The 22,302-nt window shown below is 50.9% G+C and overlaps 3 protein-coding genes across 3 annotated transcripts; 1 reads left to right on the top strand and 2 right to left on the bottom strand.

The window, feature by feature from the left end:
• Positions 1 to 1,611: 1,611 nt before the first annotated feature.
• LOC100901690 (CCHC-type zinc finger protein CG3800) lies at positions 1,612 to 9,093 on the bottom strand. Its single transcript, XM_018639780.1, has 6 exons — positions 9,043 to 9,093; positions 7,582 to 8,045; positions 7,269 to 7,414; positions 5,291 to 5,292; positions 2,783 to 2,926; positions 1,612 to 2,680 (listed from the first exon to the last, which is right to left on the bottom strand). Exons 2-6 carry the CDS (start codon positions 7,847 to 7,849, stop codon positions 2,665 to 2,667), a joined length of 576 nt encoding a protein of 191 aa, XP_018495296.1. The 5' UTR covers positions 7,850 to 8,045; positions 9,043 to 9,093; the 3' UTR covers positions 1,612 to 2,664.
• Positions 9,094 to 12,388: 3,295 nt separating this feature from the next.
• On the top strand, positions 12,389 to 14,457 carry LOC100899613 (coiled-coil domain-containing protein 43). Its single transcript, XM_003743981.1, has 6 exons — positions 12,389 to 12,674; positions 12,768 to 12,851; positions 13,474 to 13,613; positions 13,725 to 13,827; positions 13,952 to 14,121; positions 14,246 to 14,457. Exons 1-6 carry the CDS (start codon positions 12,542 to 12,544, stop codon positions 14,342 to 14,344), a joined length of 729 nt encoding a protein of 242 aa, XP_003744029.1. The 5' UTR covers positions 12,389 to 12,541; the 3' UTR covers positions 14,345 to 14,457.
• A 2,781-nt stretch (positions 14,458 to 17,238) lies between these two features.
• On the bottom strand, positions 17,239 to 21,421 carry LOC100901548 (phospholipid-transporting ATPase IA-like). Its single transcript, XM_018639772.1, has 8 exons — positions 21,227 to 21,421; positions 20,852 to 21,112; positions 20,435 to 20,770; positions 18,639 to 20,264; positions 18,109 to 18,456; positions 17,597 to 17,863; positions 17,424 to 17,512; positions 17,239 to 17,338 (listed from the first exon to the last, which is right to left on the bottom strand). Exons 1-8 carry the CDS (start codon positions 21,230 to 21,232, stop codon positions 17,239 to 17,241), a joined length of 3,033 nt encoding a protein of 1,010 aa, XP_018495288.1. The 5' UTR covers positions 21,233 to 21,421.
• Between the last annotated feature and the right edge of the window lie 881 nt (positions 21,422 to 22,302).

Below are 22,302 nucleotides of genomic sequence, written 5' to 3'. Positions count from 1 at the left end.
ACTCCACCTCGAACCGCCCCCTCTCTCTTATTCAGAAATCCTTGCTTTCGAATTCGAAGGCGATTGTTCCTACCGAAGTGTCCGGTACGGCCAATTCAGTGTAGTCCTGAATGCGGAAGACCCGAGAGAAGTTTCACCGAAATTATGTCCTGGAGCCTCGCAAACGGAGCACCTTCACGCTAGCGAGCACTCTCTCTTAATCTCTCGAGAAATCCAGAATTCGCGTTTTTTTTTCTTCGTATTCTAGCTTCGTTTCCGGAGTTCCAGTGGCTTGTGCTCGTTTGCAAACGACTCGTTCCTCCGACCATCGGGGTCGAAGTAAGGGGAAGCTCCTCGTGAGGAACCCCAAGCCTCTAAGGGACCTGTCGAAAAGCTCCGTCGCCTCTGAAGCTCGTTGTGTCCGGAAATCGCTCCGGAGTCAGAATGGTGCGCGGCAAACCTCGGAAACATCGCTGCGGCCGTCATTACGACGTGCAAACGTGCGAGGAGCCTCGCGAGTCACTCGATAGGCTATCGCCTCCAACCTCACGACTCGCAAGAATAGGTTCGTTATGTAGTTATGACCGATTCGATCAGCAAGGGAGGGGGCAGGACCAGGATAGAGGAATCCAACTATTTTTTCCGGAAGTCCATTATCGGGTCCGCCGAAGCCCAGTCGGTTAGTAAAGGAGATGCGATAGGCCTGGCCGGGACTAAGATCAGAGTTCCTTATGAAAGAGTTTCCGCCACATTCGGGTCCGTCGACAACGAGGCTCTACTGTGATTGGGATGAGCAAATGAATAGTCCCGCTACAGACATGGAAAAAATAAGTCAATCTATTGGCGGTCCTTCCATAGCTATGTGTTTCGGGACAGGCAGCGGCGTTACTGGGGGGAGAGCCGGGGGGAGCGGGGGCCGACCGCCCCATGCACCACATTCCGGGCCGGTTCTGGGGGCGCCATTTTCGGTAGGAGATGGGAGCGCGATTTCCGGGAGATGTCCTCAGGTGTCAGCTAGAGTTGCAAGGTTTGCGACTCGTAAGTGAGATGTTTGACGTATGCGAGGAAAACACTTGCTGGTCACGTGTCGGAGGGGACGAATCGACACCCTTGCCCTTCCCGATTCGAACAGTTTCCTCGAAAATAAACAGTGTCCAAACAACTTCTGAGTTTGTTCGGTCTCTTCCTTTCCATCTCCGCCTTGTGTAGCTTAAACGTAATGTGAGTGAGGGTTCTCCACGTTAGTTTAGACTCGTTCCCATCGGGGATGAACTCCGCTCTCTGAAGCGATTCTGAAAGATCATTTGTCGTTTTCAAGATCATAAGTGAGCCTTAAGTGGACCCATCATCAATTATTTTGAGCAAGAAGTAAAGGACCTTGTCTTAAGCCTGACCTTCACGTGAATCGAATTTCATGCCTCTTGAATGAGCTAAGACAACTTTCGATAGGCAAGGGGGCGCCATCTCGGATCACCGCCCCGGGCGCTAACTTCCCTAGTTACACCACTGGGGACAGATAAGCGTAGCTGCAAGAGGTGATCCCCACAGCTCTTTCGAATGACAACTCACTCTTGAATGGCCAAGATTCAGGATACCGTTCGGATGGAGGGGAAAACTGGTTTTAATAAATCCAGATGGTCCATCTTCACGGATCAGTTTTCTGTCACAGTCATAGGAGCGAGGGGACAGAGGGTCCACCATTGAAGTTACATGCAGTTATATTCACGATATCATGACGTTAGACAAGACAAACGACTCTCTGCTATTTCCCGCAGTACCTTCGCAGAAACTGATTGATTTTATATCGGGGAAAATCAGAGTCTCAGCCAGCATAAAAATCTTAGATCAGCTCGGAGTTCGCGGACCGATTAGCCGACGTGAGAGTCTCTGTTGCACTCAATCCTCAAGTTCAGTCTCGAGTAAACTTCCTCGTGGAATCCCTCGTGATTTCGTTGAGTTCAAGGGGGACGATGAGAATGTCTCTAGCGTTGAGCACAAGATGCAACGGTGATAGCCCTTGGAGCACAATGAACACCAGAGACATGTTCTCTAACACTCGTAATCAAAGCCTGTCTCTCCAAAAATGCGGAAGTACCCCCTTCCGCCTCATCGCAAAATCGGAATCGGCACAGAACATCGGGTTGACGAGTGGAATGCTGACAACGGAATAGTTTCCAAATGAAGAGGATTGTCCCTCGAACTGTTCATGTCTCCGCATGGTGAGACAAACCCGTGGTATCGACGATAACATTTTCCGGAAGAACAATAACACTCAGTCAGCATAAACTATTACCACGTGGTTCCAGGTCATGACTCTCCTTACCGGAGCCCAAATACCCGACGTCGAATAACAAGGATGTATGATAACATGGATAAACTTCATAGCGAGAGAACAAGATAAGAGACATCTCTAGAAGATGATAAAACAACAACAAGTCGAGATCGGGTAGAATCCGATTCCCCCCTCGTTGTGTTTGGATGCGAGGCGAGGAGCTGATGCGCGAGCCGGAGTCTCCCTGGTCTCATTCCTGTCGTTCCAATCTCCCTGGTATACAAAGTTTCGTCATCTGCTCAATGATCTTGATCCACACAAATCTCTCGACAGCCTCAGGTGCTGGTCCGGGAAGGAGTTCGAGCGGATAGATGAGAGCTTGAACGAGCCGGATGGTCCAGCGACGACGACATTCAGAAATGAGATGGTCTGGGAATTCAAGAAGATGGGAGTGGGTTAGAGCGAGCACCGAAGCCGAGACTTTTGGGACGAGGCATGCAGAATAGTCAAGTTGAAAACTTCAATGCCTACCTTGCGTAGCAGAGGTCGTTCTGGCCCTCGCCTTGACATTCTCGTGAAATGTGGCCGCCCTGACCACACACGTAGCATCTCCGGTCTAGCGGACATTCCCGGGAGAAGTGTCCGAATCGTCCGCAAGTGTAACATTTTTGACCACTACGATTCATTGACCCGCCGACGCGGAGTTTCATGCTCTGGAAGGGTTTTGATCAATGATGAGCCACAAATCGCACACGGAGAGATCTGACTCAACGAATCACTGTACGGCGCTCAGGAAACGATCAGGGGCCGGACGCCCCCGAAGCATCTGGAAAGTCAGATTCTGCCGGAAGATTAGACTGTCACCGACTTCAACTTGACCGACTCTCGCATCGGAACCTCTAGGTTAGCCGTACGCGACGGTCCATGCCTCGGTCATTTCCGAGAGGCTCGGAGCAGGCGTTGGAGACTTCATGGAGGCAGACATTCGCGAAGCTTTTTCTCGCAGGGAGAGTTGGGGTAGGGAAGAATCCGATCCGAGGGTTTCGAAAGACGGAAAGATTGCGCGTTGTCTCGGGAATATAGGAATGGGGCTCCGCATCAGTAACAGCTCGCACAACGAACGTCCCTCATGAGGATATTCGGAATCGTCCCCAAGAAGAATGGATGCTTCACTGAATGCACAGCTTGCTATAATTCCGCGAAAGTTCGACTATCAAGAGCGAGTAAAACTCTGAAATAATAATTGATTATTGCTCCATTTTGTTCGAGTGACATACATATTATCCGAGGGAGCAAATGACGGAAAATGTGGGGGACCCGCTAACCCGAGTTCCTGGTTTCCCGGCGAACGATCCGAACCTGATGGCGAGACGAATTATCCAAGCCCCATCCAATTATCCATATTCGGAAGCGCTCTTCGGGGGAAGAGGAGGCAGTCCCCGTTTTCGGGCGAGTCAGCAAAATAAATGGAATCTTCAAGATTAGCTCCTTTTCAAACTAGAATTCCTAGTTGAAATCCTGGGGGAGGGCTACGATTCGGGCGTGGAACGCCGGGGAGGGGCGAGATCCACTCCAGCGCCATCCTCACCCAAGGAAGACGACGGGAACCCACTCTACCTCGTTGAGTCGTCGCGACGTCGAGCCTTGATACGGGAGCTTCAAATCAACTGCCATCAGCATCTTCTTGCCGACTGCAGCATGGATCCGCACATGTGATTGGAGTATCTCAAGGAAGAACTCCAGAAGGAAATCTGACGGCGATCGTATCATGCGGCTGAAGCTCCACATTAGATTTGAAGAAAACGAATAGTGGAGCAGGTCTCGGATCTTAACGAACTCTTTATTGGATTTGGGTATTTTTCGGGGCCACCATCATAGTGGCAATAATCATATTAATTGTCAGGAGGTGTGTCGTCTCAAAGAACTTTTATCAACAGGGGGATGCTAGAAGATAGATAACATCATGGACTGACAGCGCCTCCACCACCACAGCTATCTGAGTCGTAAACATCGGCATCGTCGTCGGTAGAATAAATTCCATTGTCGGTTGGTTTAAATTCGTCTAAGTAAGTCGCCAGCTCAGTTTCCTTTGTAACTAATGCTATTGCGTTCGCTCCGACTACAGCTGAATTTAACCCCACCAAGACCTTCTCCAACAAGCGCGACAAACAAACAGCAGCCCCAGGGACTCGAATATGTGTCTCATGTCAATAGCGACTACCGATTGAGGTCTATACTGAGAAAACAAGTAACAATGCAATAATGTTAGTATCGCAGGCGAACGACATTGTTTGAGGAAGTGCTCGCTCCGGAATGAGTTCGGATCTCGGAGCTGATTGAAGCCGCTGATCTGAAGATGCATATCAATAACCTCATTGAGAATTCAAGATCGCTATAAGATTCGGATCGTGCACTACGTTCTCACTTGCGACTGGCGTCAGTGTAGGGTCGCAACTTTCCAATCGGCTGGAGGGCTCGGCCGCTCGCGATCTTAAGCATCGCTCCGAGAGTGAGAGGTCATATAGCTGTTCGACTCGACTGCTTGATTTGACAAAGTCGCTGCTGCACTTATACCGTGCAGCACACTGTACGGCGGAGTAGACTTCCGAATCTCGGAAATATCTCCCTCAGTCCTGACTGTCCAGTTGAACACGAACCGATATCAGGAGCTTTTGCAATTTCATCTTGGATCTCATCGGAATTCTTCAACCCTTCACGGTGATCATCGGAGCAGCTTACGGATTTGCGAACTCAGCAGAGCGGGGAGTCGTGAGGTGAATAAGGGGAGATCAAAAAAATTCCGACTCGAGGAATTCAGTCCCCAACTCTGTCAGTCGTTCAGAATTCGGATCCGAAAAAAGCTGTCGTACGGCCTTGAGTGCGATGGACGAGCACCGAAGGTACGGCGCGACGTCTGAGTCTTCCCACGCCGGGATCACTCAGATTTCGCTGCTTCAATTTCCGAATGCGGATACATGTATGTTCGCCAGGTTTACAGAATGAGTTTCCCGACTTCCAGTATTTGCCGCACTGACTCACAGCTCAAGCATTCATTTTCTCGAATATAGTAGTATATGTATTTATATATATTAGGTCCATAATATATAATATGCAGCTGCTAAAACAAGTAACAAGCCGTTCCGATGCTTGTTATCCTGCTCGGTACTTATCCGGCGTGCTCGCTGCTTGCTGCCTACCTCCTCGTCTGCCCGCCCACTCCACGGCTCAAGGCTGGATAAGCTCCGTCGTTTGCAGGGAGGGGGGTCGCGGACCGGAGCCTCCAATAGGCGAAATTCTGTATCCTCTCAAATCTCCGTGAAATCATAGATTACCTCTGAGTAACATCTCCGAAGATGTCCGCGTTACCCCCCCCCCCTCCTGTGAGATTGTTCACAGTAACAATGAGCGACAAGGAAGGAAAAACTCCGATGGAGTTGAATTCTCAGCGGCAGGCAGCAGAAAGGGAGACGAGCGAGCTCGCCGGAAAAGTCGAAGCCTGTTGCTCGGAGCAGCCTCCTCGATTCTCGGTACCTTCTCTCAAGTTGTCAAATTGTCTGTGCTGAATGGTTGTTGATCGATAAAACAATATCTCAATGACCGATCGCTTCACCGTTAGCCAGATTGATTGAATCTCGAATCACTCGCTGGTTGGCTGATTGCTTGAATTCTCGAATAAAAGATTGCTTGTTGTGTTCGAATGAGGAGAGAGGGGGTGTATGAGTATGCTGTTGACTCCGGTCTTCCTCCTTCTCCTCGGACGCGGTGATTCGTTTTATTCGTGACTCTAAAAAACAAAAAGAAACGAAACAAATTAATTTCCAATAATCTCACACAGATAATGATGATATGGCCAAGATAATGATGATCTTTGCGAGGATATGCAACAATCAAAACTCTCGAGAGGGTGGGTTATAGACCGTGCAACCTCGCAGGCATGGTGTCACGGTCAAGCCGGTGCCCCGATGGACTGAGTGAAAAGTCTGGCTCACGAAGAAAACTAGAGCTGAATTAAGTTCCCCGAAGAATAGAATACGATACATGAAAGTCCCGAGATCAAAGGAGACGCTCCGTGGAGAGAAGCGGAAGCATGATCTCAGCCGCGGATGCTCGATTAGAATATTCGAGAGCTCGGCGAAAGAAAGTCCCGAATGAATCGGTAATTCAGAATGTCGTGGATTCGGGATCTCGGATCCCCGCTCCGCGTATCATGTTATGGTCTAGACGGAACTGCTAGGAGTGTTCCTTCCGTGATTCCAAAGGGTAACAATAATCTCCTGAGTTCAGGCGGGTTAGAGATCTCGGATGCTGGAAGCGTTCGCCCGATGGCTCGTTCATTACGAGAAATGATCTCCCTTGTCTTCGGGGGGGAACTTCCGATTTCAGCCCGATGCGCTGCTTGACTAGCTCAGGATGCGTGGCGTCAGCGTAAATGGTGACCGGTGACCAAGTTCGAATTAATGTTCCATCTTCAGCTCTCGGGATATCCCGGACAAAGGTTGGCGAACATGTACAGATGAAATTTTCGAGCTCGCTTCCCGGAAACGCTTAGACTCGGCGCTGGCTTCCTCTCAGTGGGAATTCCCTCTGTCCACCTCCAAACTCGACACGGACGATTCAAGATCAGCGTCACAGTACGCAGTGATTGAGCAAGACTCAGATTCATCAGCGTCAGAGCCAACAAAAGTTCACTTTCAGAGCAACGACTTCAATGAGCTGACGTTAGGTAGAAACGAGCGGACTTATGACAGCATTGATCGACTGGGAGCTTCCCCCGCCACTCGGTCGGATCTCCTCAGCGCTTTCCGAGGGACTCGCTTCGCTTTCCAGGAACGCTCATCTCTTGATTGACCGGATCCAGGAAAGGTTCAGAGCGAACTCAAATTCCAAGGGTGGCATTTAGATCGGGAACGAGTGATTTCCAAATGCGCTTAGCGTAAATGGGCGGTGTTTCAGTACAGCGGGTCTAAGCGGCACTATTGACTAGCGCCTATGACCTGGGGAAGGCGTCGCGACTCACCTCAGATTGGTTGCGGTTCTGGCCTTCTTCAGGGCAATCCCTAAAGATGTGACCTGGTTTTCCGCAGCGGTAGCAGCTCTTGTCTACTTCAGGACATTCGCGAGCGATGTGCCCAGTCTTGCCGCAGTTGTAACACGACATTTCGCCTGTTGGAAGAGAGAGATTCCTGGGTGAACATTAGAGCTTTAAAATCTGATCGAAGTAGAGCTTGCTTTGAGTCGTATCCATCTGGAGTGCGTTCTCCTAGGCGGGAAGGTCGAGCTCGAGGCAAGAAAATGGGTTAATGCACCCGAACTCATATAAATCTCCTCACCTTGTTGGCAATCCTTTGCAATGTGTCCAGTTCCGTTGCAACGGTAGCAGCGGTCTTCGGTTTCCTTGCAGTCCCTCGCGAAGTGTCCTAGCCGGTTGCATTTGTAGCACTTTTCGCGGAACCCGCCACGAAAACCTCCTCTGCCGCCGCCGCGTCCGCCTCGACCACCTCCTCGGGGTCCTCTACGTTCGCCGTCATCGGGCAGCGAGCATTCGCGGGCGAAATGGCCCGTGCGATGGCACCTATAGCATTCGCTTCCGCTGCTCATACTGAATGTATGGATATTTTTATGCCGTTCTTCGCGTGTATTCTCTCCTTCGCTGGCTCGCTCGTGTTCTTCTTCTACTTGCGGCTTTTATTCACCGACGGTGATTTCAGGTGCTGCCACTCCTGCCGCAGGCAACTCCTCTCCAACACCTGCTCCTCCGCCTGCCTGCCTGTCCTCCCTCAACAACTCCACACGCCTGAAAGGGGTAGACGTCAATCATCCATGCCGATGAAAGTAACTAACCCAACGCTTCGTTGTGGGCTGCGCCGAACCGCCTCGAAGAGCCTCCGAATCCGATCGGGAGAATTTCGAGAGCGTGATTATCCGGACTATCCTCGGCAGGAACACGCCCTTACGGAGCGTCTAGTGAACGGGACCGCATCAGTTGTACCCAATGAGCCAAAGAATATGCACTTCTACGAGTGAAGGCGGAAGTGATGTGCTAAATATGGTTGAAGCCTCTCAGCAGGCCGTAAATGGGGCCGAGCCTTTCGACGCGGATCTTGCGGCCTAATGACACGGTCTCGATCATATGGTTGCTTCAGGGATAGCTTGATGCTGTCACAAGTCGTATGCGAATCTCTGACCTCGAACGTGCTCCGAACTCTGACCCTTCGGCCCTCAGTATTCCGCCATGGTGGAATGGGGACTGGGACGATCTCTTTGAAATTCGACAATTTTCTTATCAACACACCACAAGCACTGAGCGCCTTGAGCGTCAGATCACAACAGCAACAACACCGGTGACGTCACGGCATCCAACGACTGCGGTTGACGCGCGCCGCTATTATCCAACAAGAAGCAGGAGGAGCAGCGCTAGCGGTCGAGGTAGCAACCCAAACTTCTGTCAAGCTGATGACAACGATGGAATATGGAATTGGGTCTGCGAGGCGCTCTCCGAGCTCTAAAACTCTCCCGAAGTGGTTCCCGAAGCACGGAATGTGCTGTCGCCCCTTGAGGGAGTAGTGTATGAAGCCGCTCGCATATAGAGCGGGGTCAAAGAATCAAGGGAAAGAACACCAAAAGGAGCAGTGATTCTAGGCAACTCTCCGCAAGGTTCCTTCGGCAACAGATAGAGAGCTCAGTTCTGGTTGTCGTTTGATCAGATTCGTTTCCGGAGAAACTCGTTACCTTCTCACGGCGACTACTCGCTACGCCGTTCAGCGATATGGCAATATGGGAATCTCACTCACCGAGGTAGACCCTACGAGAGTGTCCGCAGCCAGAGCGTACCACGTGGTCACAGCCAAAGTCTGGCCATTCGGATCACAATGTGGTACCAACTCGGAACCGTCGAGCGCGGTAAATATACCAAATGCTCGGGAATTTGCAAGAACCCAATGGCTGGATAAATCTTCAGCACCGGGGTTGGGCGAGAGTCAGGCGCGGAGAGAGCAGCTTCGAGGAGCTCTACTTCAAAGCTTGATCCCAGATACCTCTTCAGGGCCATTCCGACGCATGGGGTCTCTTGGGAGATCGAGACTATTTCACTCGGAAGATTTCCCTCGACTTCTTCCATGTATACGGAGTTTGTATCGAGCGTCCAGAGGGGACGCTCATTTCAGTTCTGTCTCCCTCAGAGGGCAGCCGGGTCTCTTGCTTCCGTCCATTGAGCCAGTTGTGAGCGCTCGAGCATAATTTCGACATTTCGCTTCTACGAAATCGTTCTCAGACATGACGTGGGCACACTCCGCACCCCGGGTCGCGCGAACCGTCATTTCTGAGCGAAAACTCAATCGACCTATCGAACCACGGAAGAGGCTTCTGAGGTTATGAGTACCACAACTTGGTGTCTTTCGAAGAGTCGGCAACACTGATCGTCTTGCAGGTAAGATATGGAGGCTTGCGATTGGTCGTACCTCGGCCAATCAGAAGACTGCAGACAGCCCTCACTGTCCACACTGCTCAGATGGAAAGGTCATGCCAGACCGAAAGTTGGGCCCGTGAGGGTGTACACACCATTGTTTCTGTATGTTTTTTCTTGGTCGGAATACAGTCAAGTTTGAGGCATGAATGCTTTCGGGGGAAGGAATGCAGAAGGCCCGCGAGACGAGGTTCAGAGAAAATTGAACCTGTCGACGAGGGAGTGAAGAAAATGATGCCGATGATCTCTGCCGGAGATTCGCGCGCAACGCGGCGACCGCTACCATTTTCCCCGCTTCGCTTTCCCTGCTTCCGTGGGCTGCGATCAGACTGAATGGAGCTGAATCCTTCTTGATCACGGCTTCGGGGAGCTCCACTCTGACTTTCGCGGACCCGTCCACGAGACAGCTGAAGAATGCTCGCGTGCCACCGATTTACCTATGCAGAACTGACTTGGCTCCGGAGGGTTTTCGAGCCGTTCCTCCCGCTTCCTGTCCCACAGAGTGCGATTCCATGAGAAAATTCCGAGATGCTGACGAGTCAGGCCGATTGGAGCTGCATGTGAGAGGATGTAGTGTCCTTGCCGGCCGAGGAGGTTTCAGATAGACAGTTGAGCGCTGAGAGACGATGCCGGTTTTGAAAGTGATTTGTGACTACGCCTCTCCCGATCTCGTCGACGTCGACCGCATGTACAAACTCGAAGAATGCACTGCGGGGAGTCATGCATACGTCTGAGCCGCCGTCGACGTCTGGGCTGCTGCCGTTTTAGGTCATGTTATGGGGTCATGTCGTGAGTCTATCGTCTATGCTAAAGAGAAGCTCGCATTCCATCATGTATAGCGTCCCCCGTCGCTTCTTGGCGACGACTTGAGAGCGCTGGGCTCTCACCAGCCCATGCGCTCGCTATGAGTGCGCTCGCTGAGAATCAGCTCGCGCTCACTGTAGCCTCAGTGAGTTTCTCTTCCCTCGTTTCGATAATCATTCCCCGTTCTCCCTCCTTCACCCCGTCGTCCTCAGTCTCCCGTTCTCCCTTCTTCGCCCCGTCGTCCTTAGTCTCCCGTTTCCCCGTTACCCAGCTTCACCCTCATCCCTTTTCCCGCTTACCGGTTTCTTGTTCCTGCACTCTCCAATTTCCCCTCGAGCCGGATTCCTATACTCCGGCTCCTGTTTCCCCAATCCCCTGATTCCACAGGCCCCACACTCTCTCGTTTTTCCATTTCCACCGTTCCCCTATTTCCCGATTTCATCTTTTCCCGTTCCACCTGTTCTCCGCTGCCCCTATCTCCCAAGTCCCGTTCTCCATTCCCTGCTTCCTGGCTCCCCTGTCCTTCCGAAATTCCTGTTACCCCCGGTTCTTCTTTTTCCCAGTTCCCCACTTTCCTGCTTCAATTTTCCCGTTCCTCCGCCCCCCTGGCTTCCTCTTTTCCCCTTCTCTGCCTTCCGCTTCCCCGCTCGTCTCCCATACCAGTGTCCTGCTCGGCGCTCTACGGCGATCGTGGGTGTCGCACCTGCTGCTGCATGCGTCTGCTTTCCCATCAAGTGCCTCTTCATAGCATACGTAGTACATACAATGAGCCGAGGAAATAATCCTCTCCCGTATTCCCTTCCCGCCTTCTCCGTGTCCTTCCCGTTTGCTCATTTCTAGTGAACCCGCTTTTTCCCTGCACTTCTAGTTTCCCGCTCCCCGTTCTCTCTCCGTCGCTCGGTATCCCTTCTCCTATTTTCCAAGTTTTCCCGCTCCTCTTCCTTGGTCTCCTGAAGCTGGGAACCCGCTTGACCAGAAAGACCCACAGACGTTTCCAAAATTATTGACTAGGAATGATGATACTACCACGACCAATACATCCAATTTAGATCGTTTGAGATGATCCATTTCTCTTTCTAAGTGTTTTCGAATACACCCATCGAGTAAAGATATGATCACGGCTTGTGACAGCACAGCCCGCTATATTTAGACTTTCAGCTTCAAGCTCCCCGGAAAGCAAATTCATGATCAGATGCAAAAAGCATCGAGCTTTATTCAATGACCGAGTGGATCCGACCTTCCCGTAGCGCCGCCTCAACAACATCGATCATATTCTTCAATCAATGAAGTAGGCGCTTCATTTTCGCACACCGAACTCTTTGAGAGCTCGGGATGAGTGGGCGCGGGAGTTCTGGAGAGGGAACGATCGCATCGGTGAGAGACCAATGAGTCTAGGCTGACCAGTACCCAAAGATCTCTTTGGAAAAATCAAGTCGTCACTAAAATTCCTTAACGGAGCAGGCGCGAATATCCATTCTTCCAGCATCGCTACGTTCGACAAAGTGTCGCTGCCTTTCGATATTAGGAGCATATTCCAGTCACTTAGCGATATTGCGTCATGCAGCGCACTCCTCGATATGTTGAATAAGTGGAGTTGCTGACTGTCCGTGAACATCATCGAAAACGATGGCTCTCATGTTACTATGCGCTGAGAAGTATGGGAGACTCTGATCGTTTCAATTCCCGAGGGAAGCAGAGCCCGTTCGGGCCTTCCCACCCGAGCATCCTTGGAGTTTATCTTCGGGAGATAGAACTACATACATGTATGTACATGTCTACATGTTACAACTCTGGAGTTTCAAAAACTGCGCCGAGCTCGACTTCGACCGCCATTTGCCAATATGGCGACCCCCGTGCCGGAGGAAGAGACCACCTACCGAAAAAAAACAAGCGACGGACGATATACATGAAGGCTCGGTGGTGGGGATTTCCTTCTGAAAGGGCTCATAAGGGCGGTAGGAACTCGAAACCTTGTCCATTACGTCAGGGAGCGGGCTGCTAGTCGCCCTCCGAAGGAGCAGAAAATGTCTAATTTCGAATGCTGGTTGAGCGATCGACTGGATGCTCTGAGAGTCGACTCCGAAGTCTTCAGCAGCTACATACAAGGGATCCTTGAAGGAGATGAGAAACACGATGAGAAAACTGAGTCGATCCAAGGTAATCTCCGGAGGACATGAGACGCGTTCCCTGGCGCCGTGATTCGAGAAGTCCACTGCCCGAATCGACAGAATGCGAGTATCTTTCTTTCAGACATACTCGAGAGTGCCTCCACGGAGAGCGTTGACATAGCTGGAGTCACGCAGGAGATTATCCGCATGTACAACGAACAATCAGGTATTCTTGAAGGCTCCACAAAAATGCAAGAAACTACGGGGTAGCTCTACCAGAATGACGTGCCTTAGAAATCGTATTCCCGCCGATGGTAGCCCTCGAGGAATTTAATCGAGCGAGGGCCTAAGATTGAGAGTGGCTCACGATTGCGGGAGCTTCTCATTCTTTGACGTCTGATCTCGCGGAGGAGACCGGCTTCCGAAAAACCCCCTCCCCTGGCCGAGGAGCTCGATTCGTGTCAGTCTCTCAACCAGCGGAGGCATGCGCATTGCCCACGTGCACATAGGTGTCTCCGATGCTCAATAGAGAACGAGCTCATGTGACAGCGACTGCTGTTCTACGGGGGCTCCGGCTGGAGACAGGCTTCACCGATTCCACGCTCCGAGGTCAGCCCGGAGAGGCTTTGAACCGAGAGGAGGCTTTTAAAAAAGAGAGGCTTTCATCTTTCTGAAATCCGTTCCTGGATGGCTTGTATCAGAAAGCGGTCTGTATATCAGGGGAGCATCTGTAGGAAAGTACGATGGAGACGGTGGGTGGGCGGTAGGACCTTCAGCCCATACGCTCGATTCGAGAAGACCGCTGAATGATGTCATTCTCTCTGACGATATAAGTCTGCTCCTCGAAGGTCTCGAAAGCTCGATCGGAACTTCACAAGCTCTGGACGCAGCCACCGAGGACGGTCAAGAAGGTACTTTCGAAGACAAAGTGCGAACGATTTTTTCAAAGCAAAACGCGAAAGCGAGCGAGTCAGCCAATAAGCGGAAGGTTAGTCAGTAACATATTCCAGAGCGGAGCGGGAGGAATTGCGATCTTCTGTGCTAACTTCGGCCTATGCTCAGCTCCCAAGTTCAATTTTCACACAGTCTTATCCCGCAGGCGTCTAGCACTGAGGAAAGGGAGAAATTGAGATCCTCGATATTGAGTCAGTACGCTGAGGTTGAAGTGGCGAGCGCTGAAAATGCAGAAGAAGACATAATCAGTGAGATCTACGTTGCCTTGTTGTAAATATTTAGTTGACAGAACGGTCGAAGGCGGAACCAGAATGGATACATACCATGCTCTCAAGCCTCAGAGAAGTATACAATGATGTAATGTCCCCGCAGAAGCCTCAGCGGGTCAGCTCGCGACTCCGGCATTGAACCCCAAAGACAAACGGAAGAACCCTCCATCGAGTTCAGACCCCCTGCTCATGAAGAACACGAATGCTCAACAGGTTCTGGATGCGGAGAAGTTGAAAAGAGAGAGAAGCAAGCAAGAATCCGAAGCCAAGAAAGTGAGTTTGTCATGAGTCTCCAGTCATTACATTCTCCGGAACTCCCATGCGCCGCAGGGCTTCTCCCTGATGTGCTTTCCCATCGAGGAATCTTAAAGAGCCTCATCTCTCTCTCCTGTGAAAGGTAAAAGACAAAACGGATCGTGAGAATCAAAAGAAGAAAGAAGCCGAGCGGAGAGAGAAAGAGAAGCAACGCACGCAGAAAGGAGAGCGCAGAAGATAATCGCAAGAGATTGGAACCGCGCCATTCCTGGCCCCCTTGGGCACGATTTAGTGAGATGACTTCTTCGGAAGGGGGGAGTTTTGAGTTTGGAATAAATACATAATTTATTGAAAGTACTGTGCTCATCAGAGAGTTGCGTGGCTTCGAGCCCACTTTATATCCGAACAGACTGACTATCTAGAGTTTGAAGGAAGAAGCACTATTGGCATGTTCGTCAACGAGGTGGGGAGCTCTCTTTGGAGGCGGGTATCCCCCTATTTGATAAAAGCGCTATGTCTCTCTGACGCCGGACCAATTTTTACTCCACCTCCGAACAGACCTCAAATTTTCCCGATCGATTCGCAATCGCTCCAGTGGTGTCGAGATATAATTTTCGAACTGCTTAGCCGCATGTTTTCCGCGAAAACGTGTTTCTCCAGTAATCGTTATTTTTCACGAAATGTAGAGCCGCTCCACTATGATGTCATCATCACGCTCATTTCGAGGGAACTTTCGATGATGATAATAAGTGGAGGAAACTTCGTCCTGTTGCATAAACTTTTTGGCTCTCGAGTTGTATGATTTTGAGATGGAGGGAGAGCGGGTTTCCAATGAATCCTAATCCAGTGCACAGAACACACACCTTGCACCTCTTGATCGAATTCCATACACTCCTCTTGAAAGTGGTCTCCCCCAGGGGCCCTACAATCGCCGCTAAATCGATGCTGACGGAAACCAACTTCCGACCACCCGTACCGTTTGCTTTCGGCTCCAATCTCATGACTCTTTCGCGTATCTTTTCTCCGACGGGAATCGTTGTCAATGACTTGACCTCTACGTGACGATTTAACAAATTCTCGATGAGTTTTTGCCCAATACGGCGCTTCCTGCGTGGCCAAAAATAGAGCTGGCAAAGACGAGCGAACCAGTCCGCTTCTTCGTAGCCGGCGTGAAGAGCCTGCGAGGTGTCGGCTTCCGTCAAACTCTCCATTTCAACCCGGATACTCCCTTTGAACCGAGCAGGTAGATTCGAAAAACAACGCCGAGCCGTGGCTTAACGCATTGATTTAGCACCTCTGAAGACAAGCTTCTATATTTTCTGTATTTGGAATTATTCCCCGCTATAAACCACAAGCATACTTTTTCCTTTCTCGAACCTGGAAAAATATACTCCAGGGAAGCTAACCCTTCCTTGCAATCCATTTGATGAAACTTTGTCCAGACTCAATGAAATTAAATCTCTATTGCTTGCCTACGCTTCTCCTCAAGCAACGAAAAGAAACGCATGATGTGCTCCCGGCTAGTGGAGCATAAAAGCACTGGACTCCAAGGAGGGTCCAAGGGAATCACTTTGACGTCGATGGGGGTCGGCTTCCCTTCGACTTACACATGGGAAAGCGAATTCCCGCGGAAACCGGTTGCTGTCGCTGATCATGGGCGATGCTCCGGCTGTGGTACAATGACAGTCGGGAGTGCGGACGACATCGTGGCCGAGCAGGATCTCCTCGCAGAAAATCCCAGGCTGCCGACCAAGCTATTTCGTATTGGGCTCGTTTATGGCGTTATTCATGGGGTAATCCCCCGAATCCCCGATTTTTGATTCCCCGATTTTCGAATCCCCGATTTTCGATTCCCCGATTTCCGATTTCCCGATTTTTGATTCCCCGACTTTCTTGGCCGCTGATTCGGAGGAGTCTTCGAGCGGCCTCTAGAGATATCATCACCGACGCACAAATGAAGATGCGCGCTGATCGGTCACTCTTGCTTTACATCGCGCGTCTCACGAGAACGTCACACCCTCTCCAGCGGGAGCTACCGACGATCGAACGGGATAGAGAATCAGCTGTCAGGAGGAACATCAGGAGATGACAGCGTAACACGGAAAATGAGCTCGAATCCAATGAGATCTCGCTCATCGAATACGTCCACCGAGTGGGTTTCAATTTGTTCTCGCAGGCATGAGATACGGTAGCGGAGACTTTGTGACAGGAGTATAGCATGACAATTCGAGTAATTTAAAAACCATTGAGATGAGGAATAAATTAAATCCTGTTGGTCGAGGATGTCTCCAAAGGTCGGAGACACCCAAGTCCATGGCACGGATCGAATTCATGTAATATAGAGAGACCGATCAGCGCAGTCATTTGTGCGACGGTGATGATATCTCTTGACGCTTGAAAACTCCGCCAAATCAGCGGCCAAGAAAGTCGGGGAATCGAGAATCGGGGAATCGAAAACCGGGGAATCGAAAATCGGGGAATCGGGGTAGAACAGATCGGCGAGCGATCCCCGTCCCGGCGGCCCCCAAAGGAGCTCCCGCTTGAGCTTCGGAAGCGAGAACCTGGTCAAAAATTTATTATGAAGAGACTCCGATCCAAAGGATAATCTGTTACGTTCCACCTACTTCGTCGTGATCGTGATTTCCGAATCGACAGGTGCTTTTCCCGATCGATGGTCTCAGGCTCTACCGACAAGATCATTCTGAAGAAACTCAATGCTTTATTGATCGAATCGTATGCTGCAATTCGTTCATAGGGTGCGCTTGAATTACGGAATCTCCCCGGAGCCGATAGAACTCAATAAATTCAAGTATCAGAGGTCGCGAGAGAGCCCTCGGATATTCCCGTAGAGCTTGAGGTTGACTCAGTCGCGGTTTCGCTTGACTCTTCCGAAGCATCGGTGGTGTTCGCGACCCAAGATGCGCATGGCAACCTATAATGAATGCTCAAAAAATATTCTACTCACATAGCAGTGGTGAGCGGTCTCCGAGCTTTAGTTCTCGACCCGCCGCCTCAGGCTCTCCGTTCTACTATTGAATTTTGTCGATACCAAAGAACTTAATCTTTCTGAATCTAATTGAGGACTCGGGCGGATGCCGCATGCCGCGTGATGAGCGACGGTGTTCGAGACAGTATTTACCATTTGAAAACGGCACTGTCCGGAACGGGGTCGGGGCCGCGAATTTCGATTTCTCGAATCGCCATCGCCAGAGTCTTACAGGTCGTCCGACGGATCCTGAATATTGAAGGTTTCTCGAGGCATGAGCCGGGTGTCATCTTATTCGGGACGGTCAATCAGTCGACAAAGTTTCTCCACTCACACTATGAGGCTCAGATCCAGCAACAATGCTGCGGCGGGAACGAAAGGACAGCCGAACCAAAACAATGTGGAGGAGCATACCATCACATCCTGGAAAACGCGCCGAATCGCTTTAGCTCGTAGGAAAGCTACTCGATCGCCGCAACATACCGCCTCGAAATTATCAGAACCTACCATTCCAGCCATTTCTGCTCCGATGGGAGACCAAGGCCAAAGGTTCGAATAAATGCGGAGGACCAAAAACCATAGACCAATCGATCCCCATATCGCTGCATAAACTGGCCATGACCACGTATTGATTTCAAGACCAGCTTTGAAACAAACTGTGATTACGACATAGGTGTAGCACATGTTCCCCAACATCAGATAGCCTCCATCCTTGCCGTTGTCCCAAGCAACGTCTTGCGTCATCATGAACATGGAGAGGAAATACAGCACCAACTGCAATCATTGAGAACAGAGACCTCGAGCTCGGCTTCGTCGGACTCAAATACGCAATGGCAGGTACCGGGAGTTCCTCGCGATCCGCCTATCGAGAGCTGAAGCTCCGAATCGTGCAATTCGAAGATGATCGGCCTTTCTCGAGTGTGCGGGTTTTGTGGAAACCTCGGAGGCTCGACTTGGGAGGATCATTATCAGCCTGGATGGTCGTAATCGAATCCGCAGAAGATAAGATCAGAGCTTACTGAATGATAAACGGAATTCCCGATCCAAACCCAGAAGGTTTTCTTATTGAAGTCAATTTCATGCTGCTCCCGGCGATATAACTCTGGAAAGTCCATCATTGATACGGCACTACACGTTCTGTCGAATAATCCGATCGCCAGTGGAGGCAGTGCCGTGAAAAGAACGTTGTACATAGCGATCGTCCATCTCTCGAACAGCGTCTGACCAGACCATCCCGAGTAGAGGGCGAACCACATCTCGATTAGGTACAGGCAAACGTTCTTGTGGAACGAGAACAGTATCAATTTGCAGAGTCGGGCATTATTCCAGGCACCGTGCACGAAAAGAAGTCGGCGCAGGAAACGGAACTGGAACGGATCGAGAAAGGCTCAGAGTGGTAGAGGGAACGAATAACGGCTGCGGCGCATTCAGGAGCGACCAGGCCCCGAGCGATCGCGCCTCCCCAGACTCTATTCGATGGCTCTCTTTCTTCCGAAAGAGGTTCAAGTCTTGGAATGGTTGAATTCGGAACCGGGAACTCGGCGCTCACCTGGGCAATCGAATAGTCTGACGAGCAGGCTGCTTGGAGACCTTCGATGCCAGAAATACCAACGCCGACATGAGCTGCTTGTATCATGGCCACATCGTTCGCTCCATCCCCAATCGCCAGCGTTATAGCATCCGTTTCCCGTCGGACCATGTTTACGATTTCGGCCTTCTGTATGGGCGATACGCGACAGCAGATGAGGCACTTGACAGCCAGGGAGAGTTCCACGAAATCCGCGAGCACGTCCTCATGCAATGCATGGGTAAGCGTTTTCCCATCGATCACCACGCCGATGGGGTGTCCGTGACGCAGCGGATCTCTCCGTTCCGTCAAACAATTGCGAATTTCCTCCCGAGTGGCTTCTAAGGTGTCCTCATTGATGAGCACCAAATCGATATCGTTCGTCAACAGTCGCATGGAGTATCCAATGTTGATCGCGGTCTCCTGCTTGTCTCCAGTCAGGACCCAGACTTTAATGTGAGCGCGGAGAAGATCGGCTATAGTTTCAGGAACGCCGTCCTGTAAACGGTCCTCGATGGCCGACGCGCCGAACAGAATCAGGTTTTGCTCGATGCGGTCGGCTATGACGGCGACCTTTTCTTCCCGGTTTAAGATGGCTGCGCTTGCCTTGTTGTATTCGTGCCTCCACGTTTCGTATGCTTCGCTGTCGACTTCCGTCGCGGCGAAACATAGGGTGCGCAGTCCTTGCGTCGCAAACATTCCGAGATCGGACAATACGGCGTCAGTCAACGATGAGTCATTGCGATCCGATAATCGCTCGAAGATCATTGTCTCGGCTCCTTTGCACATCAGGATGATGCGACCCTCGGGCGTGCGAACAACTATGCTCATTCGTTTCCTGCTCGATGTGAAATCTATTACGTTCAAAATTTCGTACGTGCTCTTTTCGCCGAGAATTTCCACCGTGCACTCAGCGGGCTTCCGAGTGGTGAAGACGAAACCCACTTCCGCCGCACCCTTCACCAGTGCAGCCTCATCCGGAGACGACGCTTGGTATGCGAGTTCGCCTGTGCTCGAGTCGGTCTCCGGGACCACCACCGTGTGACATAGTGCCATTATGGTGAAGAAGCTTCTGACCTGTTCGGAGAGCTGGTCCTTTCTCTGGAGAATCGATTCTATCTCCTTCGGATCCATGCCGGTTTCAATGTCTCCGAAAATCTGACCACCGATGGAGCAACGCTTGAACTTCATAACGTTGCAGGTCAGAGTACCGGTTTTGTCCGAGAAGACGTATCTGACCGCTCCGAGTTCCTCGTTGAGGTTGGAGGTCCTCGCTTTTGCCGGAGTGTCGGTTGCTTCATGATACATCTCGATATCTTGATTTATGTAGCCAGCTTGAAGGTAACGCACACCTTCTAACGTGACTTGTAACGATATTGGAATGAGATTGTTGTATAGAATGGTGAATGTCAGAAAGTTGAAACCGAAGTTCACTGGCGTCCCGTCCCTCCACGGTATGAAAGAGAGGAACTCATTTCCCCTGATCCAAATTTCAGCTGCGATCGCCGATATCAGAGATATAGTGATGAGAATAATGAACATCATGATAATCTGCTCATTTGTCAATTTATCCACCGTCGATCGTTTCAACGGCGGTGCCATCGAGTTCTGCGAAGCAACGAAAAGTTCTGATCAAGCTCCCGACAGGCGCGATTCGTCTCGGTGAAGTGACGCGAAGCCCGGAAGAGATTATTAAAGTCAGAGATTTTGATGTCGAATCTACACTCCCAAATGTCGGATATGGTGCTCAAGCAAAGCAGAGATTCTTCCGGACTCACCATCATCAGTTTTGACTCGTGTCCAGTGTAGATCACGAAACCAAAAACCCAGCTCGTATTCTTGAGCGTGGCTCCCCGCAAGAGGATGGCATCATTATCGACAGGTACCGCTCTCTCGGTGAATTCGTCGTCCAATTGGAAATTTCCACTGAATTCATATAGATGTCGATTGGGCTTTTCGCAATTAACGACTCCGCTGACTTCTCCGAGGTCTCGAGTGTCCATCCAGATCGGGAGATCTTTCGGTGCCTGCCGGACTTTCAGGTTGGTTTCACCGTCGAGATTCGCTGTTTCCACATAGCACATGCGGTCGGGTTCGCTCGATGATAGCAAGATCTGGAAGATTCGATTGTCGCCGAGATCATGCTCTCTCGTCGACGACAACAAGCCGGCAGGACCAAGCTACCGGCCACGTACCATGTCTGCGGGGAAAGTATTCCCTGAGGTGATTTTCAGAAAGTCTCCGACGGCGACCTTCATCCACATGATGTCAACCCATACTGCTGGCCCATCCTTGGTTGCGCGTCTCAGAGCTTTGACCTCGCTCCGATTGACTCCACGATCTTCTAAATGTCGCTTGAAATCTTCGAAAATCTCCCTGATTGCAGAAACGATCAAGATGATGACGAGGGGCACAGCTGTTGCGAATCGACCCGTGGGAGAGACGCCAGGGATTTGCTTGAAACAGATACTCGTTCAGTGACAATGAGGGGTATTCAGAATGATTCAGCACTCCCAACACGGTCGTTTTTAGAAGGTCTCGCAATATGGAGCCGATGCCGAAGTACTCACTTGCATCAGAGCGACGAACAGGAAGAACACGTTCGCGTATCGCCGGAACTGCTCGTATAGGAACTTTGGTAGGAACGTGTAGATCGAGTACTTTGCTCTTGATATCGCATTACTTTTGAAGCCGCGTCTCTTCCTTGTCGCATTGATAGGGATGGTGCGGAACTGAGCATCGCACCTCTCTGAGCTGGGTTTCTCTTTGTCTAGGACGCGGGAAGCATTTTTTACCTTCATTCCCTCGGCGGAAGTCCGGGGTCATGTGCCCCTAATGAGGGAAGGAAGTCTCCTTTTCGATCCCCCCTGACTTTCACGGAACCAAGCTCCATCTACCTACACCCGACCTCCAAGCGGCCGAATATCATGAGGAATACCAGACTACCCAAAAAAGTTCTCCATCATTAGAGTATGCGATCGCACGTGTCCGATCGTCACGAAGAGCGACAAACCAGATTTGGCATCGCTAGATCATCCCTCTCAGCAAAGGGCGGGGAGGCAAAGGTGATGGAGTTGATGAGGGCTTCCTTGCCTCATTCCAAATACCGCGCTTTTCAGTCTGAATGAGACTCCGCATCGTGACGGGCTGTTTGTGTGTATGAGACAAAAAACTGAGCGCGAAGACTCTGGTCGATCTGTCCAATCGCTCCTTCCAGAGAGAGTGATAATTTTAAGGTTTTCTGAACTCATTTGATTCCTAGCTAGAGCGACGGACGCAATGTCCCGATCGGTGGCCAGGCCGTGGAACTTAAGTGTGTCGTGGAGCTAGATAAATCATTCCAACCACGTCAGACGGGGAAGCGTCTGAGGGTCGTTTGCTGTGCGGGAGCTTGGAGACTCGGCTTCGGAGCAAAAGAAGCTCCGCAGAAGTCTGGGCGGAATCTGGGTATTATAGAGGCGCGATCCGTTCACTGATTTCAATCATGCCCATCGCCTCGCTTGTGAAGCGGGACGAATATGCATGGGACGATCTCGTCTCCCGGCTCAGTCGCCTGACCGCAGAGAGCTTCTCCTGGGAGAATATGCCTCGCTCCGTGACAGAAGATTCTCTCGGAAATCCATCGATTCTCAGACGCTACGATCGA

The sequence above is a fragment of the Galendromus occidentalis genome, unplaced genomic scaffold, assembly GCF_000255335.2.
Source record: "Galendromus occidentalis unplaced genomic scaffold, Mocc_1.1 scf7180000077456, whole genome shotgun sequence".
Classification (NCBI taxonomy): domain Eukaryota; kingdom Metazoa; phylum Arthropoda; class Arachnida; order Mesostigmata; family Phytoseiidae; genus Galendromus; species Galendromus occidentalis.
The sequence above is the reverse complement of the archived record's forward strand: the minus strand, read 5'-3'. Positions and strand labels throughout refer to the sequence as shown.

Coding starts and splice junctions, on each gene's coding strand:
- LOC100901690 (XM_018639780.1), bottom strand. CDS start 7,849: ATGAGCAGCGGAAGCGAATGCTATAGGTGCCATCGCACGGGCCATTTC. Junction 7,415..7,581: donor TGCAAAGGATTGCCAACAAG/GTGAGGAGATTT, acceptor CTCTTCCAACAG/GCGAAATGTCGTGTTACAAC.
- LOC100899613 (XM_003743981.1), top strand. CDS start 12,542: ATGTCTAATTTCGAATGCTGGTTGAGCGATCGACTGGATGCTCTGAGA. Junction 13,614..13,724: donor AGTCAGCCAATAAGCGGAAG/GTTAGTCAGTAA, acceptor CTTATCCCGCAG/GCGTCTAGCACTGAGGAAAG. Junction 13,828..13,951: donor TGCAGAAGAAGACATAATCA/GTGAGATCTACG, acceptor ATGTCCCCGCAG/AAGCCTCAGCGGGTCAGCTC.
- LOC100901548 (XM_018639772.1), bottom strand. Junction 18,457..18,638: donor CAGACTATTCGATTGCCCAG/GTGAGCGCCGAG, acceptor GATCCGTTCCAG/TTCCGTTTCCTGCGCCGACT. Junction 17,513..17,596: donor GAGCAGAAATGGCTGGAATG/GTAGGTTCTGAT, acceptor CGCGTTTTCCAG/GATGTGATGGTATGCTCCTC.